Source organism: Amblyomma americanum, unplaced genomic scaffold (genome assembly GCF_052857255.1).
Source record: "Amblyomma americanum isolate KBUSLIRL-KWMA unplaced genomic scaffold, ASM5285725v1 scaffold_12, whole genome shotgun sequence".
In the NCBI taxonomy this organism is placed as follows: domain Eukaryota; kingdom Metazoa; phylum Arthropoda; class Arachnida; order Ixodida; family Ixodidae; genus Amblyomma; species Amblyomma americanum.
In genome coordinates, this window is record NW_027526484.1 from 2284033 (window position 1) to 2311882 (window position 27850).

The following is a 27850-nucleotide window of genomic DNA, read 5'->3' on the forward strand; positions in this document are numbered from 1 at the left end:
CCCCATACGATGCAGAGCAGTGTTAACAACCAAGTCCAACGTCTTTACAGTGCTGGCTACTCACCAACACTAGTGAGTAGCGTTTTAGAGACTCTTCTCCAGAAATTGAAAGTGCAAGGCAAAGACGCAGGCAAGCTAGGACAGGCCAAACGACCTCCCTTGGCCGTCATCCCGTATCTTCACAAGCTGTCTCACAATTTAAAGAAGGTTGCAAAAAGAAACAACGTAAACCTTGTCTTCTCAGCCCCGTGCAAATTGTCACGAGTGTGTACAATGCTGACAAAGCAAAAGAAAAAGGTTTGCCCTATTAGACATGTAGAACCACTCACACATTGTGCTACATGTGTCATTTACGAGATTCCCTTGAAGTGTGGACGCGTGTATATTGGGCAAACCGGCAGGTGTCTCAACGAGAGATTGTTTGAACACCGCCGGAGGGTCCGTAACAAAAGCGGCGGGCACCTGGACGACCATTGCAAGTCTTGCAAAGGGTGCGTACCATGTTACACGCGCACGGTTGTCAGAGCACGGGCGCGGACAGAAATTGAAAGGGTCATCATTGAGGCAAGGATGATAGCCAAAGCTGGAGACAAGTGCGTCAGCACGCCTTCAATTTTACTTACAGACAAGGAGTCCAGTTTTCTAGGCCCACTATAAACACGTCTTTTTTTTTAATCACGTCTGCTTTTAATTCTTGTTCTAGAGAACTTTCAACTTTTTTCACTCAGTTTGACTGTGAACGGTTGACTCAGCTTTTGCGTTGCGTTTTGTATTGTTTTGTTATGCGTTTGGCCCCGACCCTGCTTTTAGCTTCGTCTTTTACTTAGTGATCGGTGACTATAGTGTTATTTTCGTTTTCGTTTTGCCTCGTTCTGCATTGGCGGCAAAGGTCGCTGACTGATCATTTTCCATGCGTGCACCTTACGGTTCGTCATGGTCCTCTCGGTTTTATCGGTTCTTGGCTGACTTTCCGTTACCTAGATATGTATCACTTTGATATTGTGTACTTCGTTTTGTTTTTTGTATTATATAGTTGAACGGGTTTGCTATTTTCTTGGTCACGTGGGTGTTGGACTGCGTTATATAAGCTGCTCATCTTTCTGAATAAATGTGTTGGTAGTCAGCGCCCTGTCCTGTCCACTTTTGTTCGTCCTTGTCTTTTTCGCGCTGCATTCTTTCACCATGTTATATATATATATATATATATATATATATATATATATATATATATATATATATATAGTGTCGAAAACAAATACAAGATATGATAACGCGACGAAAAATGAACAAATAAAAAGCAAAATCAAGGCAATGGAAGGAAAAGGGAAAAAATAAATCCCAAAAAAGGAAAACATTTCCGGCAGACATCAATAAGACAGCGAAAACGAACACAAAATAAAACTGAATAAAATATACAAATACATATTACAAAGAGCAGTCTTAATAGAACTTGGGATAGTAGTATCGACAATGTACCGTGGTCACATGACCGTTTTTCGTTTAAATCGAATTTTTGCATGTGATGGGCAAATGCGTTGATGCAAGGCAATCGTACTTAATTTTTGCTAGAAACCCTGTCTAGGCTGTGCTTGCGTGCGCGTGCTTGTGCGTGCGTGCTTGTGTGTGTGTGTGTAGGATTCCACACTCCGCTGGGTACACATCCGGGGTACACCCACGGATAAAATGTCATCTGGCACCTGCGATCCTCCACTCGCATTCCCACCAAAAAGCATCCCCCTACCTCAACCCGGCGGAAGCCTGCCACCCGCCTACTCACCTACACCCACCCCGCAAAAGAACCCCAGCTACTAGGAAGTCACCTGCACCTTCTACTCTGCACCATCCACCAAAATTCCAGGCTACACCCTAATAAAAAACCGAGCCGAAATAAAATTTTTGGAGGCAATTAGAGGCGATCATTGTAGAAGCGAAAATGAAAACCGCAATGTAAAACTAATTCTGCTAAATAAGATTTGACGCATCATATCGTATGACTGCCCGTCAATATTTTTTTGTATTTTAAGGCTGCAGCAGTAATAATGGTGCTACCCCAAATCCCGGCGTGGTGTTTCTGAAGTTCCTGCCAGGGATGCCTGCCTCCTCCAGAAGCACCATTCACCAACCACGCCCTATTCTCTCCCTCCTACATGGGGTTCTGTCCATCCATCCAGCCGACCACCTCCCCATCCCACAAACCACCATCCTCAAGCAGCACCCAAAGCCCTACCCCCTTCTTCCGCCCACCGCCACCCTCCAGAATATTATTGCGTCGTGTATGTGAAGTGTGTATGTTGTGGACAGGTGAGTGGGTCAGTAGCCCCTTAGTTAAGGGGGAGGGGTAGGGAGGTGGTTGGTGCTTCTGGAGGGAGGAGGCTTCACTCGCCGAGGCATTACACACACTACGCTCGGGATTTTGCGGAAACATAACTACTGATACTGTCGCAGTAGAACAGAAAAATTGATAATCTCACGCCACCCCCCACGTACCGTAGCCGCGCCTCGATAGGCGGCACACGATCGGCTCACTGATCACAACGGCTATCCCAACGGATGGATGGACGGAAGAGGAGAGCGTCCCTTTTAAAACGGGGTGGCGGCATTTTCCACCATGCTCGGCTTTTTTCTCATTTAGTTTTTTTCTTAAAATTTCTTTAACGGTGTTGCAAATAGGTTTATGCTCGCCATTTTATGTACATACATTTTTATCCGGCACTTCTAATATTATTCATCTCTCTGCTTTTGAGCCACTAATCTTTCAATCACTTTTTGCTAACTCCCATCTCAGATTCATTCTCATGGTCATCGCTATCTCTGAAACCTGGGTCTCAGGGAGAGTGATGTGCCTGCATCGACAACCGGATGGATGCCACCACATTCCAGAAAAAAAAATGTTGAATTGTTTCCGCAGATTTACTACACGCTGTAAATGTGTGATCTTCTTGGTTATATTTCTTTTTTGTAGCTTTGTGTTCTAAGACACTCTGACCTAGCTTCACAGAGTACGGAACTGCCTCTTGAGTTATTATAGAACGATCCTTCCTGATCTGCATTTTCAAAATCGGTGTATCTGAACAGTCTGCTTCTCTTTCAAGGAAGTTTTTACCTTCTGCATTTTTTATCCGTTGTTTAAAGCCCTTTACTTCTCGGTCCTGCGTACTTACTGGATGGTTTCCTGGTTATTTTTTCTCATTTTGAGTCAAAGCGCTTTCTGTACATGTATTTAGATACCCTAGCTGCTCACCACTTATCGTCCAATTTCCTTAGGCGTTCTTCACAAAATATTTTACTCTGAGCTTCCAGTGCTTCGAACAAAGCCCAGCCCATAACCTCCTTTACTGCCTCGTTAGTGGATTTGCATTGGGCATCTGGTGGCAATATTCCAACATCTCCCTTATTTAGTTCTAATCTCTACTGAACCTCTGCCTTTATAGGCACAAAACCCTGTTCCAAAATTAAGTATTGGCACTATTACCCCAGTACTATCACTATTATCTCTCAGTACTTCATATTTGTTGTACCCCCATAATCCTCTATGTTTCACTATCCCGGCATCTCTTCGCTCTTTTGCCCTAACAGACTGTTCGTACTTTTTCGTGTATATGTTGCCTTCGTTTACCCACACTCCAAGACTCTGGGCATTTCATGGCCTTGTACTGTAAGCACGTGATCTGTTGTATTGTTAACAAATCATCACACCTGACTTAGTTGCGCTAAAACTGAAAGTCAGAACGTCTCCTTCACCTTCACAGCAACTAACCAGAGTTTGCAAATCTTCCTGGCTATCAGCTAGCAGTAAAATAACGTCCGCATACATTAAACCCGGTAGCCTTTGTTCAATGACCTATCTGCCTAACCTGAATAACAAATTTTAACATAGATTACTTCTTTCAGCCTGCTTTTCATATTTATCATATAAAGCATGGACAGCAGCGATGATAGAGGATGATCTTGCCTTAATCATTTGCGTACTTCGACAGTTGTCGCACTTCTTATTCCTTGCCATGTAATTTCAACTTTATTATTTCGGTAAATTTTCTGTAGGCAATCAATTAGCTCATCACCGATACCTTCATCCTTTAGTATGTTGCTCAGGAGTTTCATGTTCACGTTGTCGCATGAACTGCTCATGTCCAGAAGGGCTAAATACAGAGGTCTGTTTTCCGCCTTAGCTGTTTCAATGCATTGGGTAAGCACGAACAGGCTGTCATCTAAGCGCCTACCCCTTCTCAACCCTGTCAAAAGTTCTAAGAGTACATGATTACTTTCTACCCATGGCAACTCACACCGTCATGTGTGCCAACTGGCTCACGAAGACGAGAAACCACCGCCAACATATCGGCCTACCGCTGGTGAGGGGCCGTCGGGTCAAGGGTGCAGGTGATTTCGTTTGCTCAAACCACGTTTGAGAGCAGCACGATAGTGGCGTGCAATTGCGTTAGTCACGTGGTTTATTTTGTATTTCGCGGGCTTTCCTCGGAGCTGGGAAAAAACACACACGTGAGGATTTCCTTATCGTAAATGATTGAAGGGGGGTTTCTGAAGGTGCTCGACAACTCTTCAAATAAAATTTGTTGTCTAAAGTCAATATTTATTAATTGAGAAAAAAAATGTGCCTGTAGAGCGCAAGATGGCTGCCGCCAATATGCAACTAGTTTCACTCACATGTCTCTAATAATTCCTTTTTTAACCCTTGGGTCAAATTAGCTGACACACCCGTATACAGCCGTTTGGATAATCTGAGTTGGTCTTGCAATCCGGTTTTTTGTGTCCCGTTTTTCTTCGCTGTTCCTGCCATCCGGAATTTATCTGCTGAGGCGCAAGCGGGCATAATCTGTGCTCTGCATCCATTGAATTTACATAAACTCACAATTCCACCTTCATGGCTCTTACACTTGTCTCCTCTTTTCAAGCCTCTGGGTCCTTCCTGAACCAAAATGGTGACCCCAATCAGAGCACTGCACGGGCCCATTTTTTTCGGCACGACCAAGCCAGAGCCCGCTGATCCCATGTCTCACCCGGCCCGGGCCCGGCTGTACCGAAGGCCGCTTTGGACCCAGCCTAAAGGGAAAGGTTTCATAGAGTCTCGCAATGCAGTGGCTACATGAGCGGCCTTTTCGAGACACACATGTAGGATGTGGAAGCAGATCACTGGGAGGAAGGTTTACGTATCGGGCTCCAATTTCAATCAGTTTGTCGGCGAGCTTAACGAATCCATCTCCATGAACAAATATAAACGGCCGCATATCGTTGACGCATAAGCCCACACAAGCAACCGTCATGCTCTCTTTAATTCTTTCTGGAATTGTGGAAGCATTCGCAACAAAAAATAAGTGATGTTTTAGCAATAAAAATATGACACACACACATTTCGACTCAGGGGCGAGGTTCCGCTTTGGCTGCAGTGGTACCTAAAGGAAGCTTTGCATTCACCGCATTTTACAGGTCTTATCCGTGCCGAGTCGTCGATTGACAACTTCAAGGATTTTTTTTTTCAAACACCATCTTTTTCAGCATTCTTTACAACAAGTTTGAACTACCCTGACGAAAGTCCTTCCTGGATCTTTCCAATGGTTATCTTGGACAGCAATTGCACAAAAAGAAAAAACCCGCTAATGAGACAGATTTGAACCAATGTCAGAATTCCTTGCAATTCTCAGGCGCCATTTCCCCTGTCCTTAGTACGCCGCTGTTCTAAATGCCCTTACGCTCTTCTACTACCCTTAGCTCGTCTTGATGACGTCTTTCAGTTCTCTTAGGTCTCCAGTCTTGTTTTCTTCATGATGGTATGCTTGCGTTTCGTCTTCTTTTCAATTCTTCCTGCTCTTTCTTTCTTTTCTTTTTTATTTGTATGTCCTCCTTCACTACTGTCGCAACTCGCTTTCGCCCTTAAGAATTTATTACGACACGTAAAAACCTGTAGGCACGTGGTGCGGCTGCTATTTAGGGCAGCCTTCAGCCCTTATAAAGCTTCACATCGCAGCTTAGCTGACCGAAAGTGACTATACATTCGTTTCAGTTCTTGCGTATTGCTTCTCCCTTTGAAGAAATCGACAAGCCCCTTGGGGTCCCAGAAAGCCGCGTTCGCTGCTTTGCGACCATGAGATCTCATGTAGTACGACCGCGGCCGCATCACGTGTCGCATAGTTTCGGAGGCGGCGCGGTTTGCTGCACCTAGCGTGCAAACTCGGCACTATTGGGAATGTATGACACGAGCGACTTCAGATGAACGGGACAAGCGTTTATACACTTCCACTGCAGCCCCTCGTGTCGCGCTACATGCATTCCCAATAGCAACACGAACCAACTCACCCAGCTGAAAGTATTAAGAGGACTCGGCACTGTTTCCGTGTAGTCGACGCCAGCCTGCTCGCCACTGGCTGTTGCATACACGCATACCTGCTTCAGCCTCACACGCACGTGCGCACACACATGAATGCACATATTTATGGGCGCACATACAGATGCGCGCGCACGTAGTACCTCGATGGAATGATACGCGAACAACCCGATGCCAACACCCCCCGCTGTTGAAATTTATTTTCATCGCGCGTTTACCTAGGTGGTACAAGAAAGACCTTAGGGTCGTCCTAGATTGTATCATGGACGAGTATAGGGTCTTTTTGCTATCACCGAAGTAAAAGCGCGGTGAAAAAAAATTGAAACAGCGGGGCGCGTTGGCGCCGGGTTGTTCGCGATTTATTCCATCGAGGTAGTACGCCCGCCGCTCTGTCTAAACGCGGGAAGGTATCGCCAAACTGCGCAAGATAGCTTGACTCTTTCTTTTTCTTTTAAGGTATCTCTTCTCTTTTTTTCCTTCGGGCAGCGGTACTGCGGATTTCTTGCAAGAGGCCGACAACAGCACTTGGAGGCTAAAATCTGACCCCACACTCAAACCTACATAGATGGGATGCGCGAAAAAAAAAAGATTGTCTCCCTGCTCCCGCGTGGCCCTCGGCTTGTGTCTTCCATATTCGCAAAGTTACCTCGCCGTTGGGCATCCTTTGGGCGCGACAAGAAAGGTTTCATACTGCGTGCTGTTAGAGATCCAGGGAGCGGAAAAAAAAACAAGACCGAGTGGCTACAGTAGTACCGAAAACGTGCGCAAAGCTTTAGTTGGAAGAAGGTGCGCGTGGTCGACTCCTTCCCCACGCCATTGCATCCGCCTCTGACACGAAGGAAGTCGGGACGTTGTCTAGTGTGATGAGAGGGATTGCAACTAGTAGGGACTTAACTGATCCCGGAAGAAACCTGCGCGGTTTGAACCGCGAGCCAGGCTGGGCATGGGCTTTTGGATGGACCCTGGCCCAGCCCAGGAGCTAGGAAAATCCGTGTATCCCAGCCCGGGCTCGGCCGGCGGGCAGGCTGCTGCCTGTGCTCTCGGGTAATCCAGCCACCGTGCAGTGTTCTAACCTGAATGCTGGCGCAAAACCTACAGCAAGAGCTTTTTGATAATGGGCAATACGAACGCTCTAAATAACAGGCAAATGTAAGAAAAAATTTCCAGTAAACTCCTAATGGAACAGAACAGTTTGGATCGGAAGGTACTATAGTTCGAAAAGCCTTGCTGGATTTTGTTTTCTGCTCTGTTCTGCACTGTTCGGTGCTCACCGAAGCGCCGATTTTCACCTTCTGTCCTCCCTTTACACGCACCGCCTATTGTTAACAGTCATGCCACTGGTGTCCACAACGAAGTTAAGCTACTCTGCCGATCGGCACCTAGGATAGGCTTCTCACCCATATACTATGCCTCCTAGCCCGATGCGCGCGACGCTCGAATCTAGAGTAGGAAAATATTGCTAGACTGCCATTCGCAATCTATCCTTCGAGCTTCTTTCGCACCTCGAGGTTATCAGAATTCAGTGCATATTCTTCTAATCTGCTGCGCAAAAACTACGAAGTCTCACTTTATGGTGATGGGACTTGCTTCGGTGCAGCAAAATTGCTAATATTCGAGAAGGAATTAATTACAACAATAGCTTTGCAAGCCACATAAAATGATCTTTGATGCCCGAGGATATCACATATTCAAAGATCGTATGCCCAATGCTATGTGCGGCTTTGGGCCTGCGCATTTTAGGCTCGCATTGCCATTTAGCGAGCGAAAATAAGCACTGTAATGCCGTAAAAGTTATTCGCTCAGTGAGCATTGCACTATACGCAACAGCAAGCGACAAGGAACATAATCTTGGCTATTAGGTGATGGGCTCCGAGCGAGACTCACGTCGCAGTGCCAGGGGCTCCAAATTTCGAATTCCGCGCACCAGTGTGAGAAGTCCAATGCTGCACTCGGCCGACACGTCGGCCTCCAGGAGCTTCCTCGTCAACGACGGGGCGGCCCGGTCCATGGCACTGGCGATCCATTCTTTCAGCTTGCTTACATAGCTTACGTTTTGCTGCTCCTTCACTCATGCGGAGGAATCCCCGTCGGACCCGCTGCCACTGAGTCAACACGGGAGGCACCCGTAAAGAAGCACTGTCACCACGATGAGAACCACTTTTTGCACAGTCATGATGTCGCGCAAACCTCCTAAAACATTTGAAGGGGTGCAAGTTGGCAAAATGACATGAAGGCTGCTTGCAGATACTTAATTAGGCTGATGCATATCTTACAAAGTTGTTTTCTGGTCAACTAAAATTCAGAAAACACCTTACGCGTTCGCAACCACCATAAGCACTTGGCGAATGATCCCCCTTGGGAAGTGAAGCCCCAAACAGCTCAACGGCATGAGAGACCCAGCAGGAGCGTCAAGAGAATAGGTTCACACGTGAGAAAGGTGGCTACTCGCCTTTAACTCCTCTTATAAAGCGCCGTCATGACGCTCATACGGCACGTGGCTTCACAAAGAGGCCCTGCGGAAGGTGAGACGGTAAGAGGACCAGTATGATAGGCTTTTCGCCATCGCCTTCTTCCTTGACAAAGACTTTACGATTCCTTGTGGCTTGGGTTGATTTGGCACAAAAAAAGCGTTCAGCTCTTTTATTTATGACTTTATTAGGCATTGTCAAATCGGTTTGGCTCAATGGCCGACGTTTCCTGGCAGGATTTCAGCGCTTGTGAAACATACTTGCAACCTGCTCGACTACTAGGGGCTTTCCGGCGCACAGCTTACGTAAAGATGGTCCGTGGACGCTGGACGTTTCAAATAACTTCACCATGCGCTGGGCCTGTTTCGTGCCCGATAGACTGTGATCCTAACGACTTCGCTGTGTTTAGCTTTTCCTGTATTACGCACCTTCAGTATAGTGCCGACAACGCTGCATGCTGCGAATTCCCGTAACAGTTTTTGCGTTAGGTGCGAGAGCATTAACGCCGTATTTTGTGCCAACAATGAACTGCCACTCATAACTCGCGTTTATACAGTTAATTCTTAATTAATCAAACTTGATTTAATTCTAACTTCCGGTTTTTACTAGCTAACTCCTTGGCCCCATAAAAATTAAGTGAAATGAAGAGGCTGAACTTTATCTGAACTCCGCCTAATTCGAAATAAGTTCGTGCTTCCTTCGCGTTGGAGTTGCAAAGGTCCGGCTTACCTTTTTTTCTAAATTGATGTTTCTGGGTCGTCTTTATCACTACTTATAAAGGCCTTGAGCTGGGCGGGGTAAATTGGAAAATTGCAATTATTTCACGTTTCGAACGTACTACTACACTGGGAACATTATTTTTATCCTATAAAGTTTACATAGATTGGAAGGTAGTTGCGAGCTACAATGAATGAACCACCGCGTCTGCAGTTGCCAGTAGCCATTATATCTTAATTTAACATTCGCCTCACGGCGGTTTCTATAAGGAAGTGAAGTTATAGCCGCTTATTTTTATGCGCTGCGTACCACACGTACACTCGTAAACAGACATTATGGACTACGCTTCGGATGTTAATGGGTATTTTATGCTTATCCAAGTAAAAGCCTCTTGCGCGTTAACGCATCAAAGTGGCGGGCATATATTTACGAGAGGGGAGATATGCAACTCCGAAGTGTGCCCTGTATCATTCTGTGCGCGACTTTACGTAATGGCTTATTTTTTACCACTGAGCTTTTACCTTTTGCCAAGCGTCATTTTTGCTACTTATTCTGCCCTTCGTTTCCTACTCCATTCGCTCTCTTCTCCACGCTTTTGCTGTTTGCGTCTTCGTTTAATCAGTAAGATGGAATGATGTTTTTTTTCCAAAATGTAGCTCTGTGATGGCGTCGTGCGTTTAATATGTCTGTGAGTTCTGTCTACGTGAAGCGCTCTTAAAGTCCAGCTGTCCCTTTTGAATCAGATTTTACTAAAGCCCTAGCAACCGTCCCTTCACCAACATCTTGATGGCTACCACAGTTTTTCTACTCTTGTTTACATAGTCGGTAAGGATTTTTTCCTTGAGTTTCTGTTAATATGGTTATTCTGATTACGGTCCACTCCAGATAATTAAGCAACCCGGAATTGAATTGGTATTGGTCTGTTCTTTTTCTGAATTTCGTGAGCGACTACAATGTCACCGTTTTTTATTTTATTATATTACATCAAAGCACCACTTTTGTAATGGCGCCTCCTCATTTTGAAGTCATGGCGCTCAATTGCGCAATTTAAGATTGCTTTCTTTTTTGCTTTATTGCAAGTAGCAGCAGAGTCAAAGATGTTTTAGTTAAGCTGACGCACTTGCTAAACAGAGCTGGTGGCTGCTTTGCTGCCATCCTGGAACATATTGTGCAAATGTGGAAAGCCTATCAGGTCGCTCTGCAGGTTACTCTTGTCAAAGATGTCTGCGCACCTTATGATTTCGGAACAACTTCACAAGGCATTTCGTTTCCCAATTTCGCCTAAATGGAATACCCTGAAAAAAATGGCTGTGGTTTAGCTCTGGTTAAACCTGGCATGACGTGATAGCTACAGCGGGCCGAGTGAAACTCGCTCAGTCGAATTGCAAAGTCAGTCTTTCACCGCTGCGTTTCGCTGGGCGTTCCTTCTTCATCTTCGTCCCTGCACGAGGGTTCACTATCTCCCCCTCTCCACTCCACGCCCACTCGGTTTCGCCGCCGCGCCGCGCCACTGGCAGCTGCCATGGCGGCCACGGCGCCGCCAGGCTGAAGGCTCCAAATGCTATCGTAATGTAGGCGAGCGGCGCGCACACCAGCTGCGTGCTCTGACGTCACTCCGCGCATGCGCACAACTGAGGAGGAGGGCGGCGTCTGCTCCGCCGTCGGTGCAGCAGCGAGGCGCGCACACCAGCTGCGGGCTATGATGTCACTCCGCGCATGCGCACAGCTGGCGAAGCGTTGGTGCCACGGCTTAGCGCGCATCCACGTTGACCTCGCAAAGTGGCTGGCATAGTGCAGCTATCACTACAAAAATATAAAGTACATGAAACCGCTCACCAAATCTGACAACTTCAATTTTACTCAGCTTCTATACTTTCTGATTCAGAGTGCCGCAAGTAAGTGAAAGGGCAAGAAATGTGTAAACATTTGTGAGCCAATATGCCCGACTGCATGCTGCGATTAGTGCTCAATTGTTCCACAGTTGTCATCATCAAAATCAGCCACCTTGGATAGTGTACAATGGTGAAATTAATTTTGCACTTCTTCAGTTTTGCGCACCTCAGTGCCTACTTAGCGCCCCTCATTACTATTCAGAGCATACGCCTTGACTTTGACTGCCCGCAGTAGTATGGAAGGACGCCGGACTAGAAGGATGAGTCGTCGCGAGGATAAATGCATATATTTTGACTCGGATAGCCTGAAAAGATCCATCAACTACTTTCTATCTGCTGTTGCTGCTTAATCAGACTTTTTCGCAAAGTCATACATGGATAGTGCTCTACGCGCTTTCGTAGAGCGCTTGGGTTGCGAACTCCACACTTTGTAGGCATCATTCCCGAGTGGCCTCGGGGTCTGAACAATAACCTATTGGACATGAGCTCCGGTACGGAGAGCGACTGACTTCCAAAGATTCAAAAAGTACGTCGAGGCCCAGGATGCGCTGTGGTGACAGCTTACGCAGAAGAGTGCATGCTGTTCATGCAGTCGAGCCTCTAGTCTAGTCTGGGGAGCATGTACGGGTTATTCGCGAGAAAAAGAACTGGCAAAGTAGGAAATTATTTCCCTGTTCTCTCCCCTTGAGGTTATCAATTCATGGTGCCAAAGACAACATCCATTTACTGATCTCTTGAAAATTTTTTGTTGACACTATGGATGAATTCGACTGTAAAACGGGCCATACATTCATTGAAAATTTTCTCATAAATGTTGCTTTATAGCAATTCAAACATAATTAACCAGAAATCTGTTTATTAATTTGTTGGCACTGGAATATAACAACTTATCTGCATTATTACGCATGTGCGCTACCGTATACACTCGTGTAAGGGCCGCGCTTTTTTTCCGCGATTTTGATGGGGTGCGGGCCTTCCACGGAAGTGTGAAATTTTTGTTCAATTTTCGATCCACGTATGAAAAAACTTTTTTAATTGTACCGTATATACCTAACGATGGGATATCTGGCGTCTAGCTGCTAACATTCTCTGTAGTTGTCTTCATCGGTATCGCTGCTCGGGCTCGGCTCGTCGCCGCTGCTCGCGTCATCCGCACGTTCATGTATCCAATCGTCCTCAGTGCCTTTGATGGCATTGGAAACCCCGGTGATCTTAAAACCGTCTACAATAATGTCTGTGGACACCGCAGGCCGCGCGTTTAAAATCCAAGAGCAGATCAGCTGAACTGACGCCCTCCTTAGTCGTCCGGTCGGCGTTTTCTCGTGGTGGCCCACTGTCATTCATTCAGAGTACCGGCGTCGGAATTCTGCCTTAAACGGCCTATTAACAGACGCATCCCGTGGTTGCTGCATACTTTTTAAACCGCCGGCGATAACCGCCAGATGCGTACGAGCTTCTGCAAGACGAGCCTTCACGCGTTCTGTGAGGTGGCCCCGAAAGGTGTTCAATACGAGCAGGGCCTTCCGTCGGAGCAGGGCTCCCGGCCGGTTAGCCCACGCCGTTTTCACCCAGCCAACCACTAGTACCTCGGACATCCAGCCCTTTTCTTGCACTCTGACGATTATTCCATTCGAGAACCTCTTCTTGGGCAGCGTCTGTCGCTTAAACACTACGTACGGGGGCATCTCCCTTCCGTCCTCTGGGATAGATAGAATTACAGTGCAACGCTGACGCTCGGCACCGCTCGTGAGCGCAAGGACGCTCTTCGCGCCGGCTTGGCTGACCGTCGTGTTCTCAGGAGCACCGAACTAAACAGGTGTTTGGTCCGTGTTTCCTATGTGGTGTAGGTGGTACTCGTGCTCTGCTGTTGTCCGGCGGCGGATGCTCAGTTGTTGTGGCTTCATAAATCTCCGAAGCCATCCCTCGCTTCCCTTGAAATCCGTCGGTGAAAGGTTCATGTGGCGTGCGATTCCAAGGGCCTTGACGTGGAGCGTCCCTGTTGACAACGCGTAGCCGTCTTTCCTGATGTCCGTGACGTATTTCATGATCTCCTTCTCGAGTGTTGGAAATTTGCAAGGCTTGCCGCGGAATGCTTTCCTAGTCTTGTTTGTTGGGGCAAGCTCCTCCATTTGGTCACACCAAGCACGCACTTGTCGTCGACGTGGAAACTCCGGCCGGCTCCACGTTTTCCATTCTGTTCGGCGTATGCCACAACTTGAAGTTGGAACGCAGCATCATACGCGGTTAAGCGTTTTTTTTTTCTTTTCCATCACAAGCGGGTGTCGTCAAAATGAACGGCGGCACAACGGATCAATGACGCCGACGAGAAAAGCGACAAGATCTCCCGGATAGTGCCGCGCGCCAGAAGCTCACAGATAGCGCAGCGGGGAAGCCGCAGTACAGCTGTTGCCATCTGGTGACTCCCGCGAAATGCGCCGTACGCGAGACGCGACGACGATGCCATTTGCGGGCGAGAATTTTTTCTTTTCTAAATTTGGACTGCCAAGTTAGGGGGAGCAGCCCTTACACGAGCGCGGCCATTAGTCGCGTGTATACGGTATGTGTGCTGTTAACAAACTAATGAGAAGCGCTGAAGCGCTTAAGTTTCAAACAGAGGAAGAGGCAACAGCCTAGTACTTAGAAAGGACGCTTCATGGGCCTTGATAGCACAAGACTTGTGGTCTCAGAATAAATGTTTTCCACACTAAAATAACAGCGGTAATTTTTACGACCGGATGGTGTCCCGCAGCAGTGGAGTAGTGGTTTAAGCATCCGCCTTGTATTGCAGGAGGTGCGGAGTTGGATGCCTAGTTCCGCAGAGTTCTCACTGCTGATAGAATGGGTCCAAGCTTTCCATTGTTCTGGTGCCCGGTTTATTTAGGGTGAAATTGCTTAAAAAAATGATGTCATCAAACTTTGAATAGAAGAAAATATCTTACGCCATGGCGCACTGTGGCCACAGATGCCCATATGCCATAAAAAAATATTAAATATCATCATGACCGAGTGGGCACATGATTTCTATTTCGAAGAAAACAAATGTCAGTGTTGTTGGCCAATGATTCATGCGGCTTGATGGGAGTTGCAATAAAAACGTAACAATTAGCATCGGTAAGTGCAGTGGGCGGAACGCGCAGCTTGAGGAAGTCGACTCGAAGTGGTAAAGATGATGCACAGAGCCTTCGGTCCTTGGTGGCGATCTCGCGGCGCCAGTTTTCAGTGAGGCAGTGAGCATCTGAAATCTTAAGAAAAAAAAATTACAGCGACTTAGACTAAAAGTACCACGAGTTATGAGCTCTCACCGGCTCGAGAAATGATTAGCGCAATGACGCCGTCACAACGCCCCAACGAAATTTCCGCGAGAAATACGCCGACACGGAGTAGTGGGCTTTGTTGTACAGTGTGTTTGTAGGCCCTGTCCTCTGAGCGTTGATCCTCTGTTAGGCCTGCAGCACGTATAGGCGCTGGCGTCCGGCACACGTGCAGCGTTCCGATAGCGACACGACAGATGAGCAGCCTCGCCGCTCGTGGTGTTACGAGAATGATCCGAAAAATTTCTGTGCTTACTTTGTTGATAAAAAATGTACATTACACGCTTAAATTGGAATAGCATAGCCTAGAAAGTAGCCACCTTGTGCAGCAACGCACCCTCCCAAGTGTTGCTGCCACTGCTGGGAAGCGGCCTGGCAATCTTTTTTTGCGTAATCACGTGCGAAATATTTTCAAATTTGTGGTCGGCCTCTGCAATCATATGAAAATGGAAGCTATTGAGCTGCACCTTCATTCGCGGGGAAAGGAAAAAGTTAGCAGGCGATAAATCTGGGGAGGCTACAGAAGCCACAACATATTGTGCGTGACGATAAATTCGCCAAAGAGGTGTGCTCAGTGGTAGAGTACATAATGCTAAACGTTGTCTCCTCAGCTTAGGGGTCAGCAGTTCGAGGACCAACTGGACAGCGACACGCAGCCTGATCAATACCACCTTTTGGGTTGCCTACACGGACCCGTTTGTCATTATCTCTAGTCCTACGTTCCTCAACCCAAAGTTCCGTGATATATAGGTTCCATGTTTTCCGCGATGTCGCGCATGGCTTGTGTTCGAGATGTGTAATCGTCTTCAAAGGACGCTGAGCTCTGAAGCTCGTGCCACTTGAAACTTTTGGCACGACTGATTGCCCCATCACTGTACTCTTGCGACAGGATAATTAACGTCTCTGTGGCCGAATCGTTCAGACTAACGCAACATTTCATGTCAGCTCATTGTTTCCACTTTTTCTGCCTGGTGCAATTGAAAATTGCCCCACACATTTGCCTACGAAGCTACGTCCAAAGCAACTCTCCATCTTGCCTCAGCAGAGTATTTTGGCACAGTGCCTTATTGTTTTGCGTCATTACTCCCGTGAGCGCACCTCTGTGCTGCCATTTGATGACGTGTAATGAGCTTGTCCAGAGTCATTTTGATACTACCTTGCATCATAAATGCGGTAGCCACTACTGCACGCGCGCACTGCTTCTAATCGCACGGGGAGCAATTGAATGAGGTTAGGTTCGGACGATTCCGGTGTGTTTTCCTGAGAGGCGTTTGGCGGGCCTTGTTCCAACAGCGCGTCTCATTTGATGATGACGAAGGCCCAATGAGGCGCGAGGCATGGGCGTCTTACATGGTGTGGTCACGTGATCGTGGCTCCACCATCGTAAGGTGGATCACGCAAACACGCTCAACCCACCACAGAAAAAAGTAGCGTGTTACACGAGAGGCGAAGAGTATGGGAACGCACCGGCAATAGAGTTCTAGTATTTCGTTTACGTGCTAGCGTAGACATACACGAGATCACCGTACGCCTGCTGCACATGCGCAGTAGCCCCATCTGGCCCCGGACACTGCCACCGCGCCCAAGTAGCCCAACACATCGGCCCTATATTAGATATCTCCATGCAAGGCTGGACCCTAGGTAGGCTCAGAGTTGCCGGTGTGTTTCTGATATTATATATGCGTGTCATTAACACATGCAATGATTGCTTGCCCATCACATCCCGAGTATTGCTTTAGGCTTAATAAAACTCTGGCAATCATGGGCCAGGTTAGCCAGGGATCCCTCACTGTTTTGCCACAATTGGCTATGCCATTCTAAGATGTTTATTATATTAGCCTAGGTTTGCACTGACTTATAAAATGTTTATAGCGTGCTGGCAATGCTTAGTCGACTTTGAGCCGTCAGGTAAAATGGCCTGGCAGCTGGCATTCGGTATTGTGACCGAGAAAATTAATGTCATTGTTACGAGCACGATCTTGACAGTTTATAATTTTCGAACTCGCGGGAACTGAAATGAGCTCTGTAGGAGGTGTAAGAACAGGAATGACTTTTTATATCGGTTCACGTATAATTGGCATGCACTGATCCAGCCCTGTGGTTTGTAGTGCTCAGTCAGTAGCTGTTTAGAATCATTAAAACAGGAGAAAAAATAATTTTTTTACGAGCGGCATTCTGTACTTTCTTTTTACTTTTCTGAGAAGGAAAATTCACTGGCTTCAACCTTTGAGAGGCCAGTGAATTTATTTGACATAATTCCATGAAAATTTCGCGCAAAGCATTAAAAGCGCTCCTAGAGCTTGAACACTTGCAGGCAATGATTGAAATTGACATAAGACAAATGAATTCTTCGTGAAAAAATTTGCTTATAGAAGAAAAGCATAATAAAAGCCTCGAAGCTAGAAAACGATGAATAAATGCAGACATGAAATCGAGGCAGCCAGAATGAGCGGGAACTAACAACTAAAATTTGTGTGTGTGTGTGTGTGAAAACCTCCCGCCAATCGAGGATGTAACGACTTCGCGCTAGCATGTCGTAGGAGAAAAACGTAATATGAACAGGTTATTCAGCTAAGCTGCTTTTCAAGAAATTCGTTGTTTACCTGACAGGTGCACAGACACCGCAGTCACGTAGTTCCCCATGCCTGATTTCAGAGCATAATAATGTTCCCATTTTGTCATGGAACGCAATGCCTTTGAATGCATTTTGTGGCTCCGCTCGCGCAAGTATCTCAAAAACACCACGAACGCGCTTCACTCTAGACAAGTAATTTCACTCTCACACTATCGAGCCGTTTTCTGTGTAAGCAAAGTGCTATATCAATCGTAATGACTCGGCTGAGTGTATTGGCTGAAGGGCTTTTGCGGGCAGTTTTAGCAACGACCAGGTACAAAGCAATCGCTTCATGAGTTATAATTTGTATACATTGAGCATGTGCGAAATATTTCGCCGTTTTTAAGAAGAGGTGCGGCCATTTGTTAAGAGAAGATTACTGCGTCCGAGCATCGTACCATGTGATTATATATTTTGTATTCTTGTATTTTGGTTTATGGTTTACGTGGTTTAACGTCCTAAAGCGACACAGGCTTTTGGGGACGTATTCTTGAATTTTATCTTTCCGTCCATCCCTGCCAATTGTATTGTTCTAAATCCTTCTTTCTTGTATATTTTATTGTGCACTTACATAGCTGCTTTTTATTGCTCTTGCATACATCTTCGCTCATTTTTGTGTAGTATCATATATGAAACCATAAAAGAGCATACATTGTGCATGCATATTATTTTATTTATTGTTTCATAGTTTTGTTACTATTATGTCTGGGGCCACATCACACAGCCCTACACATAAGGCGATTCTTTGAAGCCGTATGATCGAAATCGACCTCCAAGCTCTCCGTTTGTCACTTTAAAGGTTTCAGGCGGTGAACATGATGCTCGCAATGAACTGCTTTTCCTACTGCACTGGGAAAATACTCTGACGCCTGCGCGTTTCTCATTTCCTTGTCTCTTATTGATATTGCCTTGGGAGCTGCCCATGACGCATTCTCCGAGAATTTCAAGCCGCTTTCACAGGATCCGCCAACTCCTCTCTTTTTCAAGTCCCATATCTCCCCACCTTGGCTCCCGGCCGCGTCTTTTTCAAGGAAGTGTGCTAGGCACAGTAAGGTTTCTGGCGACAGCCGGTGGTCTGATTCAGCTGCGTATTCGGCCAGGACACCTGCAGCCGGGGTCCCTGCACGGCGATAGGCATCTGGGTTCCCACGCTCGGTCATTGCGAGGTTTATTGGATTCAAGACGGAGGATTCCACTGCAGAAGACGTGTCCGGCTGGAGGGTGAGAACTGTCGCCCTTTCAACTGTGCCTGCTCGCCGGCGCCTCGTTCATTCAGACTTCCCAGAAGACGGGTCCGGCTTGAGCGTGAGAACTGCCGTTCGGAAGCGAAGACACCACTCTCTCTGATGGGGGGGGGGGCGATTGTCCAGCGGCACCCTCTCTCTCCGGCGAGGCATGTGACGGGGCCGTGTCTCTATGTGAAGTGGTGTGTGTATACGACAGCGCAAGTTAGGCCACGCCCAACCTGGCGAAGGCATTCTCAGACCTGGGGAATTCGAGGGACCGGACCCTTTTAAAACCGGACGACGAGTGCCATGAGGAAGGAATCCTCGATCATCCTCAGATCTTCTCAGGTCCTCCGACCTTCCCCCATCACCCTCCAATGGGTTCCAATATCTTGTAAATAATGTAAAATAAACCCCCTGTACAGTTTCCTTCATAACCAAGTCCGACAACGTCATTCGGAGAAGGGACCTGCGGCGCTGAAAGGGTCAGCTCACTCAAGGACCCCTCGTCCCCAACAACTGGTTGGCAGCAGCTGGGATGGACCGTGCGACATCGTGATTTCTCAACCGGTAAGCGTTTCGGCATTTTGCTGTAGGATTCGCCAGGCTTCAGATTTTGAGAGAATAATCTAGAATCACTGGGAAGTTTATGTCAATTGAGAAAGGGTAATCTCACGACATTTTTGAAGATAGCATTGCCAAAGCGGAGAAGGCATTGTCATGGACCTTATGAAATTGTCAAAGTCGGACTTGCTGTTGTTATGCGAGGAACTGTCAATAGAAGTACAGGGAAAAATTACAAAACTTGAAATATGCAAGACAATTGAAAAGCACGTAGATTACGATCAGCTGGTAGATACGTGGAATTTGGTACAGGAAGAAAAAAGAAAAAGGAAGCGGAATGGGAAAAAGAGAAAGAACGGCAAAAGTGGGAAGCTGAAAAAGAAAGAAATATAAAGCGATTGCAGCTTGAAAGCGAAAATCGAAAAAAGGCGACAGTACGAGAGCCGGGTCTCCTGAAAGAGTAAGCTATGTACAATCATATAGAATGAACAGATTCATGCAGCCCTATGAAAGTGGAAGGGACATAGGATTTTACCTGGGAAACATTGAGAGAACTTGCGAAAGGGAGAACTTTGCTTGCAGTACGTGGCCGCAACGGCTTCTGACACTCTTGCCATGTGAAGTAGCTGAAGTCATAGCGAGACTTAGCACACAAGACGCAGCTGACTACGAAAAAGTCAAAGCCAGCCTGCTAAAAAGGTACCGGCTGTCAGCCGAAGCTTTCCGACAGCGCTTCAGGAACGCAATGAAAAACGATAGCGAGGGCTATTCGGATTTCGCGTATGGCCTAAAGACGAATCTGCTAGAGTGGCTAAAAGGAGCCGAGGTTTATGAAAGCCGAGACAAAATCATTGAGTGTTTTTGCCTTGAGCAATTTTACCGAAGCATTCCCCAAGTGGTGAAACTGTGGGTTCAAGACAGGGAAAAAGTCGACACAGTTGAAAGGGCCGCTGAGCTAGCAGAGGAGTACGTTTCGCGTAGAAGGTTGAGCACTGAAGAGGGTGCGTCACACGCTCGAAACGCGATGCGAGATAAAGGGCCTAGCAGAAAGGCGCGAAGTGCTAGAAGTTCGGAGCAATCAGAGGCAACGAAGGTAGCGCCAGAAAAGCGTGAAGAACAGGCGAAGAGACAGGGAGCAGACAAAGCCGCGAAAAAAGAGTTTGAGGCTAGTAGGCCATTTCGTTGCTACAACTGCAATGGTGTCGGGCACTTTGCAGCCAAGTGTACAAAGCAACGTTTGGTGTTCTCGTGCGTCGAGGATAACGACGAGAATCTAGAGCTCCTTAAGCCATACCAGCACGAGCTGCACGTTAACGGGAAACCGTGCAGGGTGTTTCGTGATAGCGCTGCGACGATGGACGTTGTCCACCCGTCTTACGTGTCAGTGGACGATTTTACGGGAGAAGTCTCGTGGATAAAACAGGCAGTAGAAGAACACAGTGTATGCCTTCCCATAGCTAGAGTGATAATTTGTGGACCGTTTGGAGAGCTAATCACTGAGGCCGCAGTTTCGAAGGCCGTGCCACTTCAATATCCTTACCTCTTCTCGAATCGATCAGACCAATTGCTACGCGAGAGAGGCCAGAAACTCGGAAGCGGGGGGATACAAGCTTTGACAAGATCGAAAACTCGTCAGCTTGCATCTCAACTAAGTCAGATTCCAGAACCTCAGGTAGCCAGAGTTGCACCAGCCAGCATATCGTTGCAATCAAATGAGGAGGGAAGTGAACCAACGAGGAATGAAAGCCAGACAGCTGACCGAGCAAATGAGCGACGAGGGACTTCAACCACTAAGTCGGTAGAGGAATCAGAAAACGCTGAAGGATCCGTTTTATCTCCAACATCGCGTAGTTTTGATCGCCTTCTGCAGGTGAACAAGGAGTCCCTAACAAAAGAACAGAAGCAGGATCCCACTTTGGAAAGGCTGCACCTTACAGTTAAAGAGGTCATCGCGAGACGCAACATAACGATGCATTAGAAGGGAGGCTTACTATACCGACACTACCAGGACAGAAAAGGCAAAACATTTGATCAGCTGGTCGTGCCCGAAAAATACAGAGCGGACATTCTGAGTCTCTGCCACGGAAATGGCTGGGCAGGACATCTGGGAATCAATAAAACAAAAGAGCGCCTATTAATAGAATATTATTGGCCGGGCTGTTTCAAAGATGCAGAACGCTACGTAAAATCATGCGATGCGCGCCAGCGCGTGGGCAAGCCGGGAGAGACATGGAAGGCTCCACTGAAAATTGTTCCATTGATCTCGGAACCTTTCCGCCGGCTTGTAATAGACACAGTAGGCCCTTTGCCTAACACGAAATCAGGCTATAAGTACTTGCTTACTATGCTATGTCCCGCCACAAAATTTCCCGAAGCAATTCCGTTGAAGGACTTGAGCTCCACAGAAATAGTTGATGCCCTTTTGTTAGCGTTCGCGAGAATAGGATTTCCGGCCGAAATCCAAGCCGATCAGGCGACGGTCTTTACAAGCGCCTTGACGACCACATTCCTAGAAAGATGCGGAATAAAACTGTTGCACAGCTCCGTGTATCATCCGCAGTCCAACAGTGTAGAGAAATGGCATTCGGTGCTGAAGCGGGTGCTACGCGCTCTTTGTAATGAGCATAAAGCAGACTGGGAGGATTGTCTGCCGGCCACACTTTTCGCTTTATGAACAGTCCCCCACGAAGCTACGGGGTTTACGCCAGCAGAACTCGTGTACGGAAGAGCCCTCCGCTCTCCCCTCCGAATGCTGAGAGAAATGTGGGAAGGGACAGGAGAGAACCAGACAGTGGTTGAGTACGTGCTTAAGCTACTGGACCGCCTTAACAACACGAGGGAATTAGTAAATCGAAATATGAAAGCTGCCCAGGAGGCCGCCAAGGTCTATTATGACAGAAACGCTCGCCTTCGAGGTTTCACCGCGGGCGATCGCGTGATGATCCTCCGGCCATCGAGAAAAAACAAGCTGGAAGTTCACTGGGATGGTCCAGTAGAAGTGTTGCAAAAACTTTCGGGATGAATTACGCGCTAAGGGTTCCAGGCAGGGGAAAACAGGTGAGAATCTATCATTGCAATCTGATGAAGCCGTTCGTGGAACGCAGCGGGATCGTCAATCTGACTCTAAATGAACCAGAAGAGCTCGACAGCGAGAGTCAGGGTTGGAAGGGAGGTGCGGACGCTATTTACAACGTGGAAAACATTCTGGCTCACTCCGTGAATGCAGATTTCCTAAGCGGGACACAGGTCGACACGCTAAAGCAGTTGTTGAGCGAATTCGCTGACCTATTTAGCAGTCGCCCGGGAAAGACACACCTCCTGACACACGAAATCGAGCTCACCTCTGATGAGCCGGTACGGTCGAAACCCTACAGGGTATCACCGCGGCAAAAAAAAAAATAATGGACGCGGAAATTCAGCGCATGTTGGAGTTAGGGGTTGCAGAGCCAGCGGAAAGTGACTATACCTCACCGCTAATTCTTGTTGAGGCCCTAGGGAAAGATCCTCGTCCCTGCGTGGATTAAAGAAAGCTTAATGCAATTACCAGGGATCAGCTATACCCGATTCCCAACATAGAGGAAAGGATAGAAAGGGTGAGCGGCGCGAAATTCATTTCCACCCACGATCTCGTACGGGGATATTGGCAAGTTCCCCTCTCAGAAAGCGCGAGCGGGTATGCCGCTTTCATCTCCCCAGCGGGCACCTTTCGACCCTCCATGCTTAGTTTTGGGTTGAAGAATGCCCCCTACAGCTTCTCGAAACTCATGGACATCGTACTGAAGGACATGCAGTGCTTTGCACTCCCTTATTTAGACGATGTGGCAATTTTTTTGGAAACCTGGCAAGAGCATCTAGAACACCTAAAGACCGTGTTTTCCAGTTTACGACAGGCTGGACTGACACTGAAGGCAGAAAAGTGTAGATTTGGTTGCGCACAGGTGACGTACTTGGGCCACGTTGTAGGCCAGGGAACTAGGAGCCCATTCGAGTTAAAGATTGCCCCGATCGCAGCATTTCCGCAACCACGGACGAAAACGGCCATTCGCTCATTTTTGGGATTAGTTGGGTACTACCAGCGATATATTCCTAACTACTCACAGCGGGCTAGTCCCTTAACTGACGCCTTGCGAAAGGGAGCACCTACTAACGAAAGTTGGGATAACCAAAAAGAAAACGCCTTCAAAAGCATGAAGGAAGCACTCGTGTCCCGACCCTTCCTTAGACCCCTGACTATGGGAAAGAGTTCATAGTCCAGTGTGATTCCAGTGATAGAGGGCTGGGTGCTGTCTTAAGCCAAGTTGGCTACGACCATGAAGAACACCCAGTTCTCTACATCAGCCGCAAACTGACCAGTAGAGAAGAAGCGTACAGCGCTTCCGAAAAAGAGTGCGCGTGTTTAGTTTGGGCAGCGCAGAAGTTGTCGTGTTACCTGTACGGAGCAAACTTTGTATTTGAGACTGACCATTGTCCTTTAACGTGGCTGCGACAGATGTCCCCCAAAAATGGACGCTTGCTCAGATGGAGTCTGGCTCTCCAACAGTACAATTTCTCGGTGCGTTATAAGAAGGGGAAACTGCACGGAAATGCTGATGGCTTGAGCAGACTGATGTAAGCGGGAGAACTAAGAGGAATCTCCTCCTGTGTGAGTGTTTTTTTTTATTTTGTTCCGAGTAATCCGGCTGTGGCAGTTTCAAAAGGAGATGTTTCGCGCTCAGTCGGCACAACATTAACCCAAATTTGAACACAATTTTTTTAAAAGTGTATTGTTGTCAATGGAAGAAGCCTGGTGATTCTTTGGCGAAGTCCGAGCGCTTGCGGGTGGGGCAGTGCTTTGCTGTTTGGAACGTCCCACCTGCGCTTTCCTTTGTTGGTGGTGCTTTGGGTTCTGCCTTGGGGGCGATGATATTGCAATCCAGGGGACCAACACGGACGCCATCTCATCTCTTCCTGCCCAGCGGTCGTCAACGCTGGACATTCGAGATTTTTCGGGCCGCGGAGGAGCTGTAAGGTTTCTGGCGACAGCCGGTGGTCTGATTCAGCTGCGTATTCGGCCAGGACACCTGCAGCCGGGGTCCCTGCACGGCGATAGGCATCTGGGTTCCCACGCTCGGTCATCGCGAGGTTTATTGGATTCAAGACGGAGGATTCCACTGCCGTTTGAAAACAACATTCTTCCCGGAAGACGTGTCCGGCTGGAGCGTGAGAACTGTCGCCCCTTCAACTGTGCCTGCTCGCCGGCGCCTCGCCCATTCGGACTTCCCGGAAGACGGGTCCGGCTTGAGCGTGAGAACTGTCGTTCGGAAGCGAAGACACCGCTCTCTCTGGTGGGGGGGGCGATTGTCCAGCGGCACCCTCTCTCTCCGGCGAGGCATGTGACGGGGCCGTGTCCCTATTTGAAGTGGTGTGTGTGTGTGTGTGTGTGTGTGTGTGTGTGTGTGTGTGTGTGTGTGTGTGTGTGTGTGTGTGTGTGTGTGTGTGTGTGTGTGTGTGTGTGTGTGTGTGTGTGTGTGTGTACGACCGCGCAAGTTAGGCCACGCCCAACCTGACGAAGACATTCTCGGACCTGGGGAATCCTAGGGACCGGACCCTTTTAAAACCGGACGACGAGTGCCATGAGGAAGGAATCCTCGATCATCCTCAGATCTTCTCAGATCCTCCGACCTTCCCCCATCACCCTCCAATGGATTCCAAAATCTTGTAAATAATGTAAAATAAACCCGCTATACAGTTTCCTTCATAACCAAGTCCGACAACGTCATTCGGAGGAGGGACCTGCGGCGCTGAAAGAGTCAGCTCTCTCAAGGACCCCTCGTCCCCAACAGCACCATGGCACGAATCTCGCTTTCTCAAACCTGTTTGCTCTCGCTCACAGCTAAGCTGTTCGTCGCTCATGCACCGTTCTCCGATATCAATTTATCCATTTTTCGGCTATAAACTTTCCTTTGCGACAACAAAAGTTCTAGAAAAGATAAGGACCATTCCCCCCCTCCCGTCAACTCCCCCATCTCTCGCCTTGGAATGACGCGATACATCACCATTCCACCGCTACGGCTGCTCTATATCCTGTGCCACAGCCATGGCTCCACGCGTCCTGCCTATGGCTGGCACGGTGGCGCCTAGCCGCACAACCAGCGCGCCGCGAAAGCATGCACGATCGAGCTGGCGCCGTTCGTAGTCTGCGCAAGCGAAAAGCCACACCTGACACCAGCTCCAATGTATTTCATAACCTTGACCTGCAAGGTCTTATATGTAAGTCCACCATCCTTATATCTTGTGATAAGTTTGAAAATTAATGCGCTTTTGAGATTAATTATTGCTTTCACTACGCGCCACTTCATTTTTTTCAGCAATCGGCAGGAGAAGAGAACGAAACAATGTGCGAGGACGACTGCTGTGTGCCTACTATCACTGCGAAATGTCTAGCTTGACGTCGTGCGCAGTGCAGTGCTGCCCGAATAGTAAGAGTTTTATTTTCGTCTTTGGTGAGATGAATTCACCAAGCATTGACCACCTTCTCTATCAGCTCTTTGGAACGTCATGTGCTCTAACATATGATGCGTACGGGAAAACATTTGTCATCTACCGCTTATGCTCGACCGTAATCATAACCTCTTGTTCTTCCACTGCAGGGCAGCCCGCAAATATATGTGCAATTCTTGCGTACTGTTTCGCTTTGGCCTTCATAGCTGCAGGCGCGCTATATGCGGGTTCAACTACAGTAACGATGCGGCAAATGCTTCACAAAGGAGCCCCTCCAGCCAATGGCGCGGACCGATTCTCTCCTGCCCCTTGGCCGACCCCCTGGACCTGCTATCGTGAGATTGCAGGGGGTGGCTGATGAATCACCATGGGTTAATCGCAGTAACCGTGACGTCAGAAAAATCGGTAGATGCCATTGGCTTAAGGGTCTCCTTTAAGAGGCATCTGCCGATCTTTCTTGCATTGTATGTGCCTAAAGAAATTGAGCAATTTCTAGTTTCAGCTATATTTGCTAACTTATCGCCAATGAAAAAAAAAAAGATGTAACTCTGGACTGTCCGACGGGTGACTTTGTGTGCTTTTAAAGACAGAGTTTCGTTTCCTGCGCTACATGTACGGCAAGCGACAAAGAAGAACTGTTTGATTTTTTTTTCAAGAGAAAGATGCTCTCAGTTACCTGCGTTCAGTGTATTTCGAAAAACTGTGCAAGCCGTCTCTTTCACTGCATACAGAAACAACTTTGTTCAAAGATGTTGTTTTGATGTCCATGTGCAGGAGATGCTACAGTCTGTGCCTTAACTGCACTTCAATAGAAAGGTTAAAAAACATGTGGTCCCAGTTTAAAGGTGCGTAGTTATGATACAAAAACAAGACAATACGTCAATTTGCTTTGAAAACGTGATTAACTTGATTTTGTAACTTTGAACAATTTTTATTGGGGGTGCGACACGGCCTATTATGATTATAAATCAACCATTTGACAAATTCATGAAATTCAAATCCGCTTTCTTCAATTATTATGATGACTGTTTCTAAGTATCAAATAAAAATTATTCTGTAAACTGTCTTGCGAGTATCTTTACGCATGCGGTGTCTCACAAAATTCAGTGTTATTTAATCATTTCTCTTTTTGCCCTGTGACGGCCATATTTAGGCTCATCATGACATCATGCATCTCTTTGCAGGTTTGACGTATAGGGAGGTCATTGTACAAGAACTGGAGGAGGAATTTGTTTGAATGCAGTGCAACGGTCCTCCTGCAAGAGGAAAGCAATGATTAGTCCCGATATCACTAATCAGTTCACTGAAGTACAGATTCATTAGCATGAATGCCTTAGCCGTGCCACAACAGCTTGCCAAGCTTCGTACGTTGTCGAACCTGAATTTTCAAAAGCTGGATACCAGTGCTTGAAAGCTGGAAAGCCGGTCTGAAAGCTTTATTGACCCATGTGGCGCGATGAACGTCAAGACAGCGTTGGGCGCTCCATCACCCGAACGCTAACGTCATGTCAGCTGGAAAGGCGGGCCAACTTTAGAAAAGAAAGCGCTTTCCCGAAATGCCAATGTGGGACCGATCCTGATGCCAGTTCTTGCCATCGTTATGCCGTCTGCGATCCAACGTGGGTGTTGAGCTTGGGCGTGCGTGCACGGGAAGCGTCCGGTAATCTGGTTTATTCCTATACGGTAGTACGTCTCCGCTATGCTAAAAATGTTTAGCTCACGGCGACGGCTACGCTAAAATAGAACTTAACCTGGGGCAGCTAGTGCTGGAAAAAAAGGACGGCGCCCTTTTTGCACGTAGAAATAATATTAGGTCCAGCTATGCAAATTAGGATGCAGTTTCGTTCCACGCCGATTTGTTCCGAACGAACATCAAATAGACTGCTGAGAAGATTACAGTTTCATCCTGGACAATCCTACGAGCACTCATACACGTAAAAAGGGGCCGCGTTTATGTTCCAGAATATTCCATGCCTCAGCTATCGGGTGCCAGTTTTGGATGCTTCTGGTGCTGCTAAGTTTTCACTTTACCTGATGCGTATCACATGAGTCAGCTTGTTATTGACTTCCGAGTAGTTGCACATTATCCACATGCTATCTTTATGGCGGGGATTCCTGGGCTCCAGCATACGCTCTGATCACCAGATAGCCAGTGCGCCAAGGCTTGTTTTAACGTGATAGCATTACGGCACGTTCACCAGAAAATTCGGTGCCGGCGTTCTCGACGTCGCTGTTGTGAGC

At 47.5% G+C, this 27850-nt stretch overlaps 1 protein-coding gene across 1 annotated transcript in view; it reads right to left on the reverse strand.

The window, feature by feature from the left end:
- LOC144111883 (uncharacterized) overlaps window positions 1–13099 on the reverse strand; it is a 31861-nt gene extending 18762 nt beyond the window's left edge. The window contains exons 1-2 of the mRNA XM_077644911.1: window positions 13001–13099; window positions 8222–8399 (exon numbers count right to left, since the gene is read on the reverse strand). Of these exons, the coding sequence (XP_077501037.1) occupies window positions 8222–8399; window positions 13001–13099 (277 nt within the window). The remainder of the gene's footprint in view (window positions 1–8221; window positions 8400–13000) is intronic.
- Window positions 13100–27850: the final 14751 nt, after the last annotated feature.